Genomic DNA, 16,925 nt, shown 5'->3' on the forward strand with positions numbered 1-16,925 from the left:
TCATAGCTGTTACTATATTGAGTATTTTAGCACAGTTGGCACACTATATTGACCAGTCAGCATCCAGGACTGGGACTTTGTATTAGAATGTATTTTTCATGCGTAAGACAACTTATAACAGCCTCTTTTTAATATTATTTGGTTTTAACTTACTGGTGACCTGTAGGATAGAGCATTCCACATTGCCGGTCTTCACTGTCACGTTTCCACTGTCAAAACCAGATCCAGTTATGGTAAGAACTGTTCCTAAACCACTGGATCCTGAAATACAGTCAATGCCAGTTATATAAACCACTGAAAACCACGATAAATGAAGATGTCATCTTTCATGTGAAACTTTCAAATATACTCCACCTTCTGTAGGAGAGATCCCCGTCACTGTTGGTGTCTTTGATTCACTCCAAGTAAAACTACAGTCACCTGAACACCATGATGGGATACCATTGATGAAAACTTCCACCTAAAGAATAATATGTCAGCAACATTTGTGAATAGCTGTCAAAGCCTGCAACTTGTGTGAATAAACAGTCAATAAACAGGGTAGAAATTGAATGAAAAACATCAAATATATTAAATCATAGGGACCCTCTATTAAAAGTGTATTCTAGCAAAATGTTTATTGGGTTATATATCTTGTGATTTATTTACAGCTACTTTTGGATTTGATGTTGATTGGATTTTATAAGTAATTCTGTTAGGTCAGATTAAAAATGTATTTTAATTTATTAGATTTAGAAGTATTTAACATAAATGCTTTGTTTTTATATGGTTAGAAAACCAAATACACATTCAAATCGATTCCAGGAAGCAAATATTTCCACCTAGTAAAAAGGTTTATCTCTGATACAACATTTATCACTGATGCAAATGTAACACAGGGTTCATACAGCTTTTTAAGAGTGAAATTCAAGCACTGAAGACATTTGTAATTCTTGCAAAGTTTTTTTAAACATGCTCCTCATTTACAATGTGTTGAAATGCCACCTCCTCCTCTTCTATGCCCCAGTATCACGCTATTACAAGAATGCTTTGAATTACGTGAAAATAAAGTAATTTCATACCACTTTGCGTTCTCAGTGCACATCTAGCAAACCAAACTCAGAAACACTCCCCAAATGAAAGGAGTTTGTGTGGGCCATTCACTGTTTGCGAGCCACTGAGACAGTTGAAAACACAGTGACTGTGCTTGGATCATCTTAATCCAGACTTTAAGTAAATGTATTTAATACAATTGCAGCCATTTGGGGGGTTTAATAAATCGAACAGGCCATAACGTGATTTCGATTTTTTTTTATTAACCCTACATTTTACATTTAATATACAATTACTTTCTGCCCTACTTTTAAGTATTCATCTGATATTACATATTGATTGTAAATTCAAGTTTTTACAAAATCTTTAGCTTAGTGCTGAATGCTGGTAAGTGTATTGTAATGTCCATTGATGTCTTTTTACTTTTTTACACACTTGTATGATTTCGTATGATTTCAACGTATGATTTGCTGTTGGTCGCTCCTTCGCATAGAGATATTTTCTTTCTCCACTTCCAACCAGCTGTCATTGAAACAGCACTCTGGCATGTTGATGGAAGCAGGAAATGCAGGTATAATTTATTTGGCGCCAGTCTAAATCAGTGCAGTACTACATCGTTTGCGACATCAGAGAAAGATAGAAAGATGCGGAACGGCGCACGTGGACTCCTGCGCTGACGAGATACCACAAACATAACAACTGTATAATATCTGTCAAATTGGAAATAATTTTAGATTATTTCTAACAGTCTACAAGGAAAGAAATCAAGCATTTTCAAGGAACATATCAAGCATATTTCAAACCTTGAAAACCTAACTGTGAAAATCAAGCATTTTCCAAACTTTCAAGACTCTGTACGAACCCTGGTAACAAGGCCACGACTTCAACATCCTTTAGCACATTAAAAGGGCAAGTCATGCACATTGAAATTTCTAAATGTACACCTGTCTGTTAAAGCACAAATAAACCTTTCATGCATTGGTTCAGCTATAATCATCTAGACATGCAAAAACCTCAGGAAATTGGATATTTAAACAAAGTTACACAACCTGACAGGCCTTTCAACTGACCCACTATGTAACACTATTGAAGTCTAAATGCCACTTGGTGTCCGGTAACATGAGGAAGAGACTTTGAAAATTTAAACAAGAGGCCCCACCATTACAAAACCAATGTATGTTGAACAAACATAATTATTGTGGTAAAAGCAGTAGTGTAAAAGCACCTGCGGTTTATTTGTAGAGACACGCAGAAAGTCTCCCATAATTCTCTGTTTGTAGTGACCGCCTTGTTCGATCTTGCGTGATGTCACAGAAGGTTTCACACCGACCACAGCAGAGGCATTGATCTGGTTAACATATAAAACATATTAATGTAGCCGAGTATCTTATTAAAACAAACAATCAGAGCCACATTTGTGATTTAACAACTAATGCATCAAAAGATAAGCTGGTCTTGGAAGAATTTAGGTCTTAGTTCATATTGAAATCTCTGACTTTTGATTGCAGACTGATATCTTGGCTAATCTGAGCAGTGTGCAACATTGTTGAGATCTCTTCTGAAACTAGAGGAGACATGTGAAATTACTGGGGTCTTTTTCCCATGATAACAATCTGAGAAGCAGGAGACCTACAGTAAGCTATCGTTTCCATTTGATTTAATCTTATTGCTTTCAAGGAGAAACAATTGAGATATTGAAGAGGTCTCATTTGTGATTTCATAACACATGGTACTTGTCTGATTTGGCATTATCAGTTTATCATAATAGCCCTATGAACACTTTTATCTTGCCTGTATCAGAGGCTGATTGCCGGGAATGGTGAGCCATTGGATGTTCCAGCTGTAGCCCCTGCAGTCTCCAGATCTCTGCACTTGCAGCTGGCCAAGCTCTGGGATCCCCTGCAGGGTGTACTGCAGGTCTGCATCACTGATGTCCACTGGCAGGCCTGAGGTTCACACACCCAACATACCACATGAAAAAAACAGTTTAACCATTGATGTTCACAGTCTACACCATGTGGTTCGCAACCTTAATTGCGAGTTTAACCTTTTGACAATCCTTATATTTTCATTGAAGGAGATCATTTTCTCAGTTCTTTTTCTGAACCTTTTGTCGTTGTAAAACTGCATGACAATCTTTCTTCAGTTGAACTCAAGAGGAGACATTTGTAAGATTTTTTTATATACAATGAAAGTGAATGGTGACTGGTGTAATTTCTCATTTTGTGTCATTTTTGGTGAGTAAATAATGACAGAAATGTTAGTTAGGAGGGAACTGTCTCTTTAAGTTTCTGTTGTATATGTTTAACAAACCAAAAACACTTGGTTTGCACTTGGAACTTGCTTTGTTGGTTGGGAATCACTAGTATACTAACAAATTAGAAACTGTTGTGCAACAACAGGAAATCCCATAAGCTAAATTATTCAAATACCAGCCGTTACTATGAAAAGTAACAGATAAACCTGCAGGTCAGCATTTGCTTACCCTTAACTCGATGGCCAAAGATCTCCACATCAAATGTTCCATTTAGAGGGGGGCTGGCTTTCTGAGGACGGGTAATGGTGACTGTGGCATTGCCCTGGCTTTGAATCAATAGGCCACCTGTGCTGTTAGGCATTTTCTACAAGACAAATATCAAGATTCAATATTAAGAATGCTTTATTTGGCAAACACAATCAGTATTTTGTAATTCTTACATTACATAGGATCTCTGTGCTATGCAATTTCAGTATGTACAGGGCACACAAACTGCAGGAAATATTTCAGAGGTATCGCAATATAGTTAAAGACAAATCTTGTGACAAACAGGTATTTTCTTGTGCCATATGAAACCCATCGCAAAAGAGAGGTCAGGAAGTTTCCAGCACTTCAAAATGACACACAAAAGGACAAAGAACTGTAGAAGGTACGCCAGCTTGAACTCACCTGCAAAAAGCCGATTTCAAACAGTGGGATGCCAAAGCCACAGTTGTAAGGTGAAGCTGTGATCTCATAACTGACGTGTGAAGCACTTGCTTGTTTGCGTACACTGATGTTCACAAAGAAATGTCCTGAACTGGCAAGAGCTGGTGGCCTTCGTCTGTGGACTACAGCTGAATAAAATACAATTTATTATAAAGCACATGTTTACATTACTTTTCAAAATAAAAGTATGTAATAATAGCAAGAACAGCAAGTATTTCATTCTATGTACCATATGTGTCCAAAGCAGTCACTGCCCGTCCAATGTGAACAGCATCAATGTAGTAAACAGAGGTAACAGTCCCTCCATACACACTGAGCTGTAGAAGTTTGTGGATTGAGCCTACATAGTTTGTCTGTATGGAACTCAGGAGATCCACACACTTGTAGTTCCACCTGCGAATTGACCACAACAATGCTTTAATGCTTACTAGAAAAAAAATCTCAACATTGATTATGGCTTAATTTTTAGTATGCTTGATAGTTCTATATACTATTTACTATGTAATATAACAAATCCTTTAAAAGAATGGTATCAGATTACTTTATGTTTAATAGATTAAACATACTCATCATCTATTGAGTCAAACTGCACAGAGATCCGTGTGTTCTCATCACGGAAATTACCAGCACTGGTCCGGTAATTGAATAACACTCCTAGTTCATTCACCAGATGTCCTTTGTAGGCCAAGCACAGCTACAAACCATATGGCAAAAAATGATGTGTAAACTGTATATACAATCCTAATTCAGAAAAGGTTGGGACCATATGAAAAATGCTAATAAATACAAAAAGGAGTGATTTGTAAATTATATTCAACCTTTGTTATATTGAAAGCACTACAACTACACATTATATGATGTTTTACCTTGTGAATTTCATTGTTTGTTTTTTTAATGTACAGTAATTTCAAATCAGATGATTGCAACACGCTCCAAAAAAATTTGAGACAGGGGCAATTTAACACTAATAACAATTTGACAAGTTGATATGACAAGGCAATGTAAAACAGGAGATGTTAAACAGGTGAGGCATTCGTGTCATAGTATATAGGAAGCCTCCAAAAACAGCCTAGTCCTTCAAGAGCAAGGATCACTCGAGACTTGACAGTTTGCCAATAGATTCAAATAATCCAGCACTTTGAGAACAATGTTCTCCAAAGGCAAATTGGAAGGATTTGGAGCATTTCACCCTCTACAGTTCGCAATATAGTTAAAAGATTCATGGAATCTGGTCAAATCTCGGTGCGTAAAGGGCAAGACGAAAACCACTTCTGAATATGCATGATCTCTGATTCCTCAGACATCACTATTTTATAAAATATAATGAATCTGTAATGATATCATGCACATGTGCTTGGGATTACTTTAGTAACATTTGTTAGTCAACACCACTCGCCACTGCATCCACAGATGCAAGTTAAGACTTTACTATGTAAAGCAGAAGCCATACATCACACATCATCCGCGCTGCCGCGCTGGAAATTAGAACACTGGAACTGTGCATTTGGTTTGACGAGTCCACATTTCAAATAGTTTTTTAAAAACACAGTCATCGTGTTCTCCGGGCCAAAGAGGAAATGGACAATCCAAGCTGTTAGCAGCATCAGGTCCAAAAGCCAGTGTCTGTACGGGCCGGGGTGTATCAGTGCCCATGGCATGGGTAACTCGCACATCTGTGAGGGCAGCATTAATGTTTAATATTAATATTTAAACATTTTGGAGCAACATATACTGCCATGCTGCACCGTCTTTTCCAGTGACATCCCTGCATTTTCCAGCACTTCAAACAACTTCAAACACATACTGCCCGGAATACAAGTGCATGGCTGTGTATGCAGAGAGTGCGGGTGTTAGACTGGCCTGCCTGCAGTTCTGACCTGTCTCCAATTAAAGAATGTGTGGCGTATAATGAAGCGCATTTGATGGCAATGAAGATCCGGATGAATGGGGGGAAATTCCATTTTCTAAACTTGTGCCCTCAGAGCCTAAATGCTTGATAAGTGTTATTAGAAGAAATGGTGATGTTTCACAGTGGTAAGCACTGAACTGTACCAACTATTTTGGAGCATGTTGCAGTCATCTGGTTTGAAATTACTGTACATAAAAAAACATTTAAACACAATTCACAAGGTAAAACATCATATAATGTGTAGTTGTAATGCTTTCAATATAGCAAAGGGTGAATATTATTTACAAAACAATCCTTTTTATTTTTATTAGCATTTTTCATACTGTCCCAACTTTTCAGAAATGGGGTTGTGTATACAGTGTATGTATGTGTATATATATATATATATATATATATATATATATATATATATATATATATACACATATTTGTACAGAATATTTTTAGATATTTTGAAAATATTTTTCATATTTAAAAAATACACAATTCAAATATATCCAAAACACATTTGTATAAATATATTTTACATATATTTTTTTCAATACATTTTCCAGATATATTTTTGGCAATTTTTTTTAAATACATAAAAACAATAAAAGTATATATTGTTTGCTGTAAAATTATACAAATATGCAAAAATGGAACGTGATAATGTAAAAATTATTGTAATTTCAAAAAGTGTGGATTAAAAATATATGACTCATTTCAAAGGAAAAAATAAATAAATTTTCATCTTGGAGAAATTAATTTCCATACTGAAGTAAATTCATTATTAAATGAAAGTGTATGGATGAGATACTGAGGTTTTGGTTTTGGTGGTGCTTACGGTGTTGTAGACTTGTAGTGGTATTGGGCTGTAGATTGCTCCAGACGCTGTAGTGTCATTGGCATTGAACAGAATCTCTGGGTTCCTCAGAGACCAGCGGCCACAGAAAGCCTCTGAATAAAAATCCCGGACACCTCTGCGGTTTATATTACCTGAAAACTGTTTTGATAAGAAGAAAGTTCTTTATCCAAGGCAACAAGATATACCTTTGATGTTTAGGCCAAAAGTATATTAGAACTTTTTAAGTTGTGCAAGGATATTACCAATATAGTAATAACATTAACATTACATTGGTCTCTATTATCAATGCAAGTTGGTCAAATAAGAACTATATATCCCTTGCATGTAGAACATAAACGATTTGCATTAGCAGCTGTGCTTACCCCTGTGTTGTTGATAGCCTCATAATCTCTGTAAAATTTCACATTAGAGTTCTCCATCATTGGAACCTCAACTGGACATTTAGCTGCGACCATCATATTTAGTGCCAACATCACCTTTAATCACAAAACAGAGGTGTAACCTTTTAATGCAGAAAATAAATGTTTAAAATGAGCATTACAAATGTTGTAGAGTACACAATATAGGTAAGGTATAGTAACAAATCAAAAACCTCAGTCTCAGATGCATTGAAAGGAATAGGGAGGGATGGAACTCCACCCCAACGCAGCGTGAAAGAGTCCATGCTGGCTTTCCCTTTAGTGTCTTCAGTAACTATGATGTTCATATCTGACCCCATGCTCCAGTATTGAAGATCCTCAAAGTCACCTGAGATAGAGACAATTCTATTTAGTGTAGGCATGAGTCAGTTGCAACCAAGAATGTGAAAGTTAAGAACTCGTCATTGAAAAACCCATATTGATCGACCACTTTTTTGGTAGGGACCAAATGTGATCATTTAAGAATAAACGATTAAAAAATGGCCCAAACCAACCCCTTAATGTTGTTCCTTTTCATTATGTTATATGTATATTTTACCTATGTTAGAGTTGAATGTCACAGTGTACAGTAACTCAGTGTTTAGCTCCTGCTTTGTGACTGTAACAGTGCCTGGTTTAATTGTCCACAAATCATTTAGAGCATTTTGCAACTCCACCGCTGATGCACTAACTGGGATCGGCCCTATAATACACAAAACAATTTCAGCAAACAATACAAACTTTCAATACTAATTTTTGTCACCCCTTCATTGTCAACGTGTACACCATGTCAGAAACATAAAAAGAAATTATAACAATAGTTGATTCTAAAGTTAAAGTGAGAACTACACAGTTACTATACTTATGTTCATCCATGTCAGCTTCCTAAGTACTGGCAGTAATAAGGGGTGTTAATGCACCTGTTTTAAGATCTCCATATCCCAGAAAGTAGTATGTATTTTCACAGTTGCTTAAAGAAGAGCAGTTACTGCTTATTCTCACAGTCTGCACCTCTTTGACGGGGCTTACAGGTGCCCATCCCTCAAAACGAAGCACCTAAAACAGCAGATATAAAAATCAAAAACACATACAGGCTGAGGAGCTCATTTCTAAGACCCTTCTATTTACTGTAGTTTCTGTGAGCAGTTTTGAAATGAATTGCCGATCACCACCATCACTATCATGCAATTAGATCTTATCTTAATCATCTTTAAACTCTCCTTAAAATGCTTTTGTGTGCTCAATTACCTGTTTCTCAGGTAATACGTCATAGTTGGCATTTATCTGCTGTTTTTCATTAACAGATTCTATTGTCTGCTGAACTGTGAAAGGACTGGTCTCTTTGAAAAAGGCCACATCCACTGATGCCTCCATAGAATACTCCTGAACTAGAACCTCAAAGTAGTACCTGTGGCAGATTGAAAAAGTTTGGTATGTGGTGATTTATTTTATAATCCAGGATTGGAGTTGTTACACACTCATGATAAATTGTAGAAAATATTAATAGGAAGAACAAGGCTTATTCAGAGGATACATTTATACATCTTGCATAATGACTTTCTGAACGATCAAAAACCTTCACTTACGGTTTTCCCTTCTCTAAGCGCATGACATCTGACCTTTGGGTTGTATAGGAGAAGAAATAGCTTGAATAGTAAGGTTGATAGGCAATCCTGACCTGAAAAAATTAAGCAATAAAGTTTCATACAATTACAATTTTAAACAGCATTTTATTCCAAATATTGCACATATTACAATGTACTTGTAAGTAGGGCTGGGCAATATAGCTAAAATATAATATCTCAGTATTTTTAAGCCTTTTGACAATGTTCAATATATATATTGATAATTAAGGGTGATTTTTGTTAATGAAAGAAATGCAGTAAAATGTAGCTAAAACTTTCAGATTCCAAGAACAGACCCTTAATAATAAAATCAAGACACTATTAACAATGTTGGTTAATTTTATATCAGCAACAAAATAATATTGAATATATCGTGAATATTCTACATATCACACAGCCCTACTTGAAAGTTACTATAACCAGGCAAATTATGAGATGGCTTACTGATTTTTACTATCATCCAGTTACCTTATCTTGAGGAAGACCTGTCTTACTGAAATATAGCTGGCACCGGTCATCTCCTTTGATTAGGAAATAGTAGTTGTCTGTCTCTGTCGGAACAAAGAAACCACTCAATCGAGCCACAAAGTAATCAATGGCAGTGGGCCACACATAGGACAGGGAGTCAAGCCACTGGACGGAATAGCCAGGCCTACTGGCATTATAAGTCAGGACGTCTTCTAGGCGGTTAGGAACACTGTTGTTCCACATCTCCATTTTGAGTCCTCTGCCACCTGCAAATATAACAATTTATCTATCATTTAACACAACCAGTATTTTACCAAGAACAAAACTGTATATAGATTGCATTTTAAATGGGCAATTTCATAGATATTAAATATTTTTATATAACCAGTTGTTCATATTGTTATATAATTTAAAACCCCTATTAAAACTTTTCACAGAAAAGTTTTAGTTAATCTGGTCAACAAATTTTAAATAATGCCTGTAACTTAATCATTGCATCTTACACAGCGGCATGTGTTTCTCCCTTACTATGATCATTTGAGGGCACACACACTTCCACTGCCACAGAAACGCAAACAGTGAACGTATGAACGTAGTTCAAGTTTTCAATGAATTCTACGTAAATAAAATTATTTCAGAAATATGTGTAAACCAAGTTATGCAACTGTAATGTACAGTAATTGAAACTCAGTAACTTTAATTGGATTACAAGTATTTACTTTGTAATATGTTACAATACTTTTGACTAAAAATTGTATTAGAGAACAGTAACTAATTACTTTGTAATTGCATTTCACCAAACACTGTTTATGAAAAAATAGCATGGGCATTTATGTTGACTGGTCAATACAGTGCTCCAGCCATGCTAGAATCCAAGATATAGTAACAGCTATGACGCAAAATACATTTTTACTTTATCACTGCACAACACTCATAGCAGATTGCTATTTTTTTTTCTCCCTTATTCTCCCAATCTGGAATGTCCAATTCCCAATGCGCTCTAAGTCCTCGTGATGGTGGCGTAGTGACTCGCCACAATCTGGGTGGCGGAGGACGAATCTCAGCTGCCTCCGCGTCTGAGACCGTCAAACCGCGCATCTTATCACTTGGCTCGTTGAGCACGTTACCACAGAGACATAGCACATGTAGAGGCCCACGCCATCCACCGCGGCAGCTATGCACAACTCACCGCGTGCCCCACCGAGAGCGAACCACATTATAGCAATCACAAGGAGGTTACTCTACCCTCCCTAGCAACCGGGACTATTTGGTTGTTTAGGAGACCTGGCTGAAGTCACTCAGCATGCCCTGGGATTTGAACTTGCGAACTCTAGTGGTGGTAGCCAGTTTCTTTACCACTGAGCTACCCAGGCCCCCAGCAGATTGCTATTTTTGCTGCATACTGTAGCAATATTCTCTAATGTCAAGAATTCTTGCAGAAGGAGAGCACTTAATTAATTTGCTTAATATAATTGTTTTAACGAAAATGTGTGTCCTTAAAGGGATAGTTCACCCAAAAATGACATTCTCTCATCATTTACTCACCCTCATGTCATCACAAACGAAGCTTTTAAGAAAAATATTTCAGCTCTGTAGGTCCTCACCATGCAAATGAATGTTAACCAAAAAATTTCAAAATCACATAAAGGCAGAATAAAAATAATCCATAAAACTCCAGTGGTTTAAACTAAAGTATATCGTCAGAAGTGATATGATGTGGGTGAGAAACTGTCCTTTTTTACTATAAATGATATAAAATATACTACTCAGTAGGTGGCAATATGAACAAAGAGTGTGAATTGCTAAAAACAAAAAAAGAAAGTGAAAGTGGAGATTTATAGTAAAAAATAACTTGAATATTGATCTGTTTCTTGCCTACACCTATCGTATAACTTCTGAAGATATAGATTAAACCACTGGAGTCATATGGATTACTTTTATGCTGCCTTTATGTGCTTTGATGCTTCAAAATGTTGGTACCCATTCACTTGCATTGTATGGACCTACAGAGCTTAGATTTTCTTCTGAACATCTTTGTTTGTGTTCAGCGGTGGATGGCATGAGAGTAAATGGTGAGAGTTTTTTTGGTTGAACTATTCCTTTAATATATTTATTGTGTAGTAACTGTTTCATAAAAAGTAATAGGACATTCAAGACTGAGTGATATAGTGAATATATACCTTTTTGCATAAATACAATGTGTGTGTAATTTATTTGACATATTAGATATTGTGTAATTAAATCAGATCAGATATTTCAAAAGTCACATAAATTATTGTACTTGAGAAGGATTTAGTTCATGATGAAATGGGTGAATTCAAAGGAATTATTGAGATGCCATGGTGCTAAGATACCAAGGCAATGGTGTTGTCAAATGGATAATTGCGTGAAAGCCTTTGAAAAATTGTCTTCTTTTGAGAACATTCAGCTATGTGACAGAACGGATCTTTATCATGGTCAAGATAACATGCAACACTGCAAAAGTGACGCATTGATTAATTCGATGTTGTCACGTTCGGAGTGCAGTAATCCACCCACACTGACCATGGACAGAAATGTGACTTTCAGAGATCAGAATTCAGGTAAGGTTCGCACCTGGAAACACTGTCATGTTTGTCCTTTCATAAGCAGGGGTCATGCAAATTATGTTCTCATCTGATACGCTCTGAATCTGACACTCATGACCTAAGGATAAAAGCAAATAATTAAGAATGAATAAAAAATATGGTTGTATATGTGAACATTAAATAATACAATTTAATAGTTAATGTAAAATATGAAAAAGATTTTTACAGTATTTCTTAATCTTGTTTAATGTTCAATTCTAATATATTTAATACATTTATACTAATAATATATTTCTAACATGAAAAGTTGGACATGTTAACATTAACTAAAACAGTTTGAACTAAATTCTACTAACAATGAACAACAGTAAATGTGTTAAAACATTTACATATTTACATATTACATCATGTTAATATATTCCAATGAATATGTATTCATATTTCGTACAACAAATGAATTTATATATTCAATGCAGACAGAACATCAGGGTTACCTCCTACTAAGACCATAGCTGGCTGGTCAGACTCATCAAAGTAGCGTCCATGAATAGTCATTAATGTGCCGCCCAGTATGCTCCCCATTGAAGGAGAAACTCCTGTCACCTCTAAAAGACAGTCACACATTTACACAACAACATGCCAAGTTGTTCAAAAATGCCTAACTTTGTGCAGGGAATTCTATTTTGTTTTAGGAAAAACTTTTGTTCCGCACCTGCGTATGTCTGGAACATGGCAAGTTTATTCAGTGCTGAGATACTGACAAGCCCAAAGTCTGGCAAGCTCCTACAAAACAAAATATGTTTTAACAGCACGGCTAAAACTTTGCAGACATTTGGTGTAAACTCTGATCTTAAGTAAAAACAAACTTCTCTGACCTCCCAAATTCACTATCGAGAATATAACTGAGGTTGTGATGACCTGAAGACCAAGAAACAACAATTTAATACAAATCAATGTCCCTTTACTATTCTGCTAATTGGGATAATGATGATTCCTCACCAACATATGTTCCAGACATTTTACAGCTCATATATCCCCATTGACTGAACTCAGAGTCCAAAGTCAGGCCATACCTAGAAAAATGTATGCCAATTTATGTAGAGTACATTTACATTTAGTGTAAACATTTTTTGCAACTTTTTGGAGATATGCTTACTTTTCATCCGAGTTAGGTTTCAGAAGTTCACAAGGCATGCCTCCCATATACGCTCTGTTTTCAGAAACAAATGAAAAATAGTCCAAACTAATCTAACACTAGAAAACATTTTATAGGCTGGTTAAACTGTTTTTTTGGTTTTTGTTTTTGCTTTTTAGCAGGGCAATGAAATGGGGAAAAAGGAATTATATTTGAACAACATATCTTTACAGTTTAGTTTTTCCCCATTGTGTAAAAAATATGATATATTATATGATAATATAAATATACAGATATTTCCAGACCTTAAGAATCTCACATCCAGACCATTGGAACTTTTGTCCGTGTTGCTTCCGTACACATTGGTATAAATCCTGCCCCTCAGTGTCACCACAGTCCCTATTCATTTGACATTATAGAAAGTTTTAAATGATGTCACTATAAAAATAATTTTATGATGAAAATGCATGAAATAAACAAACAAAAATTAGAAACTCACCTGGGGTCCCTGAGAGTGGGCGGATACTTTGAATGGAGGGTGTACGGTATATTCGACTCTGTGAAGGCATAGAATAATGGTATATATTTTAAGAGGACAGGAGTATATATTTTAGTGTAATGAGGTCTTTGCCACTTACATAGAACATGCACCAGTAATTCCACTGGGATCCATAACAAATATTTCTTGAAGGAATTGGAACACCATCCACACTGACCCGCACCTCATAGTCATCTTCTGGCATTGCTCTGAACGAAAGGACACAATACAATGATTTCTGTGAAAAACATAGTCTATGATATCACAGAATAACTGACATTATGCATAATAATGTCATAATATATACCTATACATATATGACATACATTTTCCCCAGACATTTCCTTATCTTCCTTATTTACTCATAAATAGGGAATACCTGAATGTCTGCTTCTTTATTAAACATAATTCATAACAATATATATATATATATAGAATATATACTGCATATATGGAGGGTACACATTGATTATCTCCATAATAACATTAATAATTGCTGACATATTTATGATGAATTGCCTCATTTGTCATTTGCTTTGAATCTGCTAAATACACAAAAGTAAATTAGTAAAATATGTATTATATATTTATATAAATATAGAATTATACATTTATTGTGAACATGAAGATATCAGAAAAGATTGATACAGGAAAAAAATATATTGGGAGGAGCTACTGTAATTAAAATTAATTACAAAGAGCAGTGAAGAAAGTTAAGAAAATTAACATTTATTTGCAGATGCCACTTAGTTCAACATTTTGTTATATGATCTAGTGACATATATATACAATTTGAAGTGTCCTAATATGTTTCTAAATCCTTCTTTGCACTTTTAAAACCAAAATTCTTTACACTCCTTCATACTAACATTTGGGTACGTTTTTGGAGGAATGTTATGACTAAAATCAAGTTAATGAACTGTATGTGTTGGTTAGTCATTCCTCACCTTGTATAACACATGATCTGATTGGAGTGAGTGGAGTCTCTCTCTACATCACAGGGGAAAGATCTGGTTCGGGACACCAGGGATATGCTGTTGCCAAATTTGGGGTCACTGGCATTGAAGCTGAACTGATTGGCTTGGGCAAAACCTTAAAAATGATAGTTGCTATAATAAGTGCTGTATTAATGCATAACTACATTATGCTGACTATCAACATTGGGCAAACTTATATTCACAATTTTTTTTTTAATACCTTCACCCTCTATGGTCAGTCTTGTTGCACCATTTACACTGCCAACTTTGGGGGTCACTTTGTTGACACGCTGCGCTCCTAGATGAAAGGAGATGAATATTCACTGTCAGTTCATTTCAGTGCTAATTTGAAGTAAATGTTAATTTAAGTCTATCTTGCTTGTACAATAACAACAATGTTCTGAAAGCACTTGTAGCCGGTGAGGTGGTTACCAGTAGAGGGCGTGGCCAGTTAGGCAATGAGATGGTTTTTAAGCAGGTGCCCGAAAGGAGACATTGAGATGGGTCCGCTTTTATGCATTGAAGCGTGCAGGCTGATAGCACTTAATTGTTTGCTTTTGCATGGGCATGGTCTTGGTGAGCAGATGCAAACATTGTGGATGGTCTGGTAGGCCATTGGTTACGCCCGATCTCATTTCATCTTTGCAGTTAAATAATGGAGATAGCTGTGTTTCAGGTTTAAGTTGATCGCTGTTCTTCTTGTGTCTTTTTTTTGTTTGTTTTTACATTTCCTCGCTGGCCCGTCCTTGTATGTGCGCGCTGTGTGCCTCCAGCGCTAGTATCTTCAATGGTTGTTGTAAACTTGACTGGCTCGCGGTGCGTTTGATGTTTTTTTGTTTGTTTGTTTGTCTATACCTTCCCAGCCTTGTGTTGCCAGCCAACCTCCATACTCTCGATGCTTCGAAACACGTGAACTTTTCATTTGTATGGGGTTTATGTTTGCTGTGGAATTAATTTGGTTTGTAATAGGTTTTCTGGTAAACCTATGTTATATATTTGATTTTATTCTTTATTTTGCATGATTCTGCATGAAGAAGCTGGGGTTTTGTTGGGGTTTATGGAATGTTGGTTGGCTATTCATATTTAAGTGGGAATTAATTTTTGTGTATGTTTGTTTGTTCATTACATTTGTTTATTGGTATCTTATGTTTATTTATTTGTATTAATAAATTACTATTTTTGTGATAAACCTGAGTGTCAAGTAAGATATTTTAGTTTTTTTGGTCACCTTGCTTAAGGATAAATCCTAAGTTACACACTGAAAACGTTCTGAGTGATTAGCAGAATGTATTAGGGATGAAAATGTGATTATCTGCAGCCATTATTTAAAAAACACCAAAAAACACCAAATTAGTTTTCAAAAAATAAACCGCTTACCCGATGAACTCCACAGTAGTATGCAAACAGCAAGCGGCAGATGAAGCTGCCGTCGCACGTGCCTCATCTTCTCTGATTCGTCGCGCGCCTCTCAAAGCAATGTGCAGTAATTACGTCTGCATAAACAATTTACACAAAACAATCTACACAGTGAACTATTAGGCGTACATTAGAAATCAAAAGTTAACATTAGGAAAAACTGGTCACACTTTTTATTGTATTAGTCTTTGACAAACATTGAGTAATGCTTAACATAAATTACTCATGCACATTCAGTAGCTTCTTTATTGCAATATGTAGTATGTGTACATTCAAACTGAAACAAAAGTCATGCAACTTTGATTCAAATATAAGTCTACATTTTTTAATCAATGTTCAATTAAATTTGACACATTTTATTGTGTACATTAGGCTAACTAATGAGATGTAAAACATTGTATAATATTATAATTTTGGTAGTGTCAATAAAAGTTATTATACATTATTGATATCACAAGAACTTTAATACAAATTTGACAAATTCTTAATTCCTAACCATAAATCAGACCCACATACTGTACCTGTCACAGCTCTCTGAAAATCCACACACTCAGCTCATTTGTCCAGGAGAATTCACTCTTTTTTATACCTGCCCACAGGGTGACAAGAGGAGGCTCTTTCTTTTTTAAAAAAAATTTGTTTAAACCTTTGCGTGTCAGTTTATTGTAAACATAGTTGTCATTGTACAGTACAAGCGAGACATACAGCAGCCTATAATCTTCTCAGTGTACCTTACCAAACACAAACAACTCAACAGAGAACAATGCTTATCTAAAGCTATTACTTTGATATTCAAATAGTGACTATACCTGGATATAAGACTTCTGACCAATTTTATGTCCCTTTGGTTTGGTATAATTAATTTGAATTTGCTGAATTAAATAAATAGATAAGATATGCCCCATAGCTGATCTATTATTATGAATTACCTAATTCAGGTAATTCATATTAATTATATCAAAGGGATATCAAATCAAATGGGTATAAGGACAATCCATTATTCAGTGAAGTCATCATACAGTGTGATTATCTACAAATCTATTAAATG

General features: G+C 35.5%; 1 protein-coding gene across 1 annotated transcript in view; it reads right to left on the reverse strand.

Moving 5' to 3' along the window:
* Nucleotides 1–16,433, reverse strand: part of LOC127619632 (fibrocystin-L-like) — a 54,813-nt gene extending 38,380 nt beyond the window's left edge. The window contains 29 exon segments of the mRNA XM_052092564.1: nt 154–261; nt 355–460; nt 2,258–2,380; nt 2,824–2,978; nt 3,518–3,653; nt 3,959–4,125; nt 4,227–4,390; nt 4,564–4,691; nt 6,733–6,891; nt 7,116–7,229; nt 7,346–7,500; nt 7,711–7,854; nt 8,072–8,207; nt 8,400–8,559; nt 8,738–8,829; nt 9,245–9,510; nt 11,840–11,929; nt 12,306–12,416; nt 12,524–12,594; nt 12,687–12,729; nt 12,811–12,884; nt 12,968–13,021; nt 13,252–13,345; nt 13,446–13,503; nt 13,585–13,693; nt 14,432–14,576; nt 14,682–14,759; nt 15,839–15,954; nt 16,399–16,433. Coding sequence (XP_051948524.1) covers nt 154–261; nt 355–460; nt 2,258–2,380; nt 2,824–2,978; nt 3,518–3,653; nt 3,959–4,125; nt 4,227–4,390; nt 4,564–4,691; nt 6,733–6,891; nt 7,116–7,229; nt 7,346–7,500; nt 7,711–7,854; nt 8,072–8,207; nt 8,400–8,559; nt 8,738–8,829; nt 9,245–9,510; nt 11,840–11,929; nt 12,306–12,416; nt 12,524–12,594; nt 12,687–12,729; nt 12,811–12,884; nt 12,968–13,021; nt 13,252–13,345; nt 13,446–13,503; nt 13,585–13,693; nt 14,432–14,576; nt 14,682–14,759; nt 15,839–15,905 — 3,307 coding nt within the window. The 5' untranslated portion in view covers nt 15,906–15,954; nt 16,399–16,433.
* Nucleotides 16,434–16,925: the final 492 nt, after the last annotated feature.

The sequence above is a fragment of the Xyrauchen texanus genome, chromosome 26 (genome assembly GCF_025860055.1).
Source record: "Xyrauchen texanus isolate HMW12.3.18 chromosome 26, RBS_HiC_50CHRs, whole genome shotgun sequence".
In the NCBI taxonomy this organism is placed as follows: Eukaryota; Metazoa; Chordata; class Actinopteri; order Cypriniformes; family Catostomidae; genus Xyrauchen; species Xyrauchen texanus.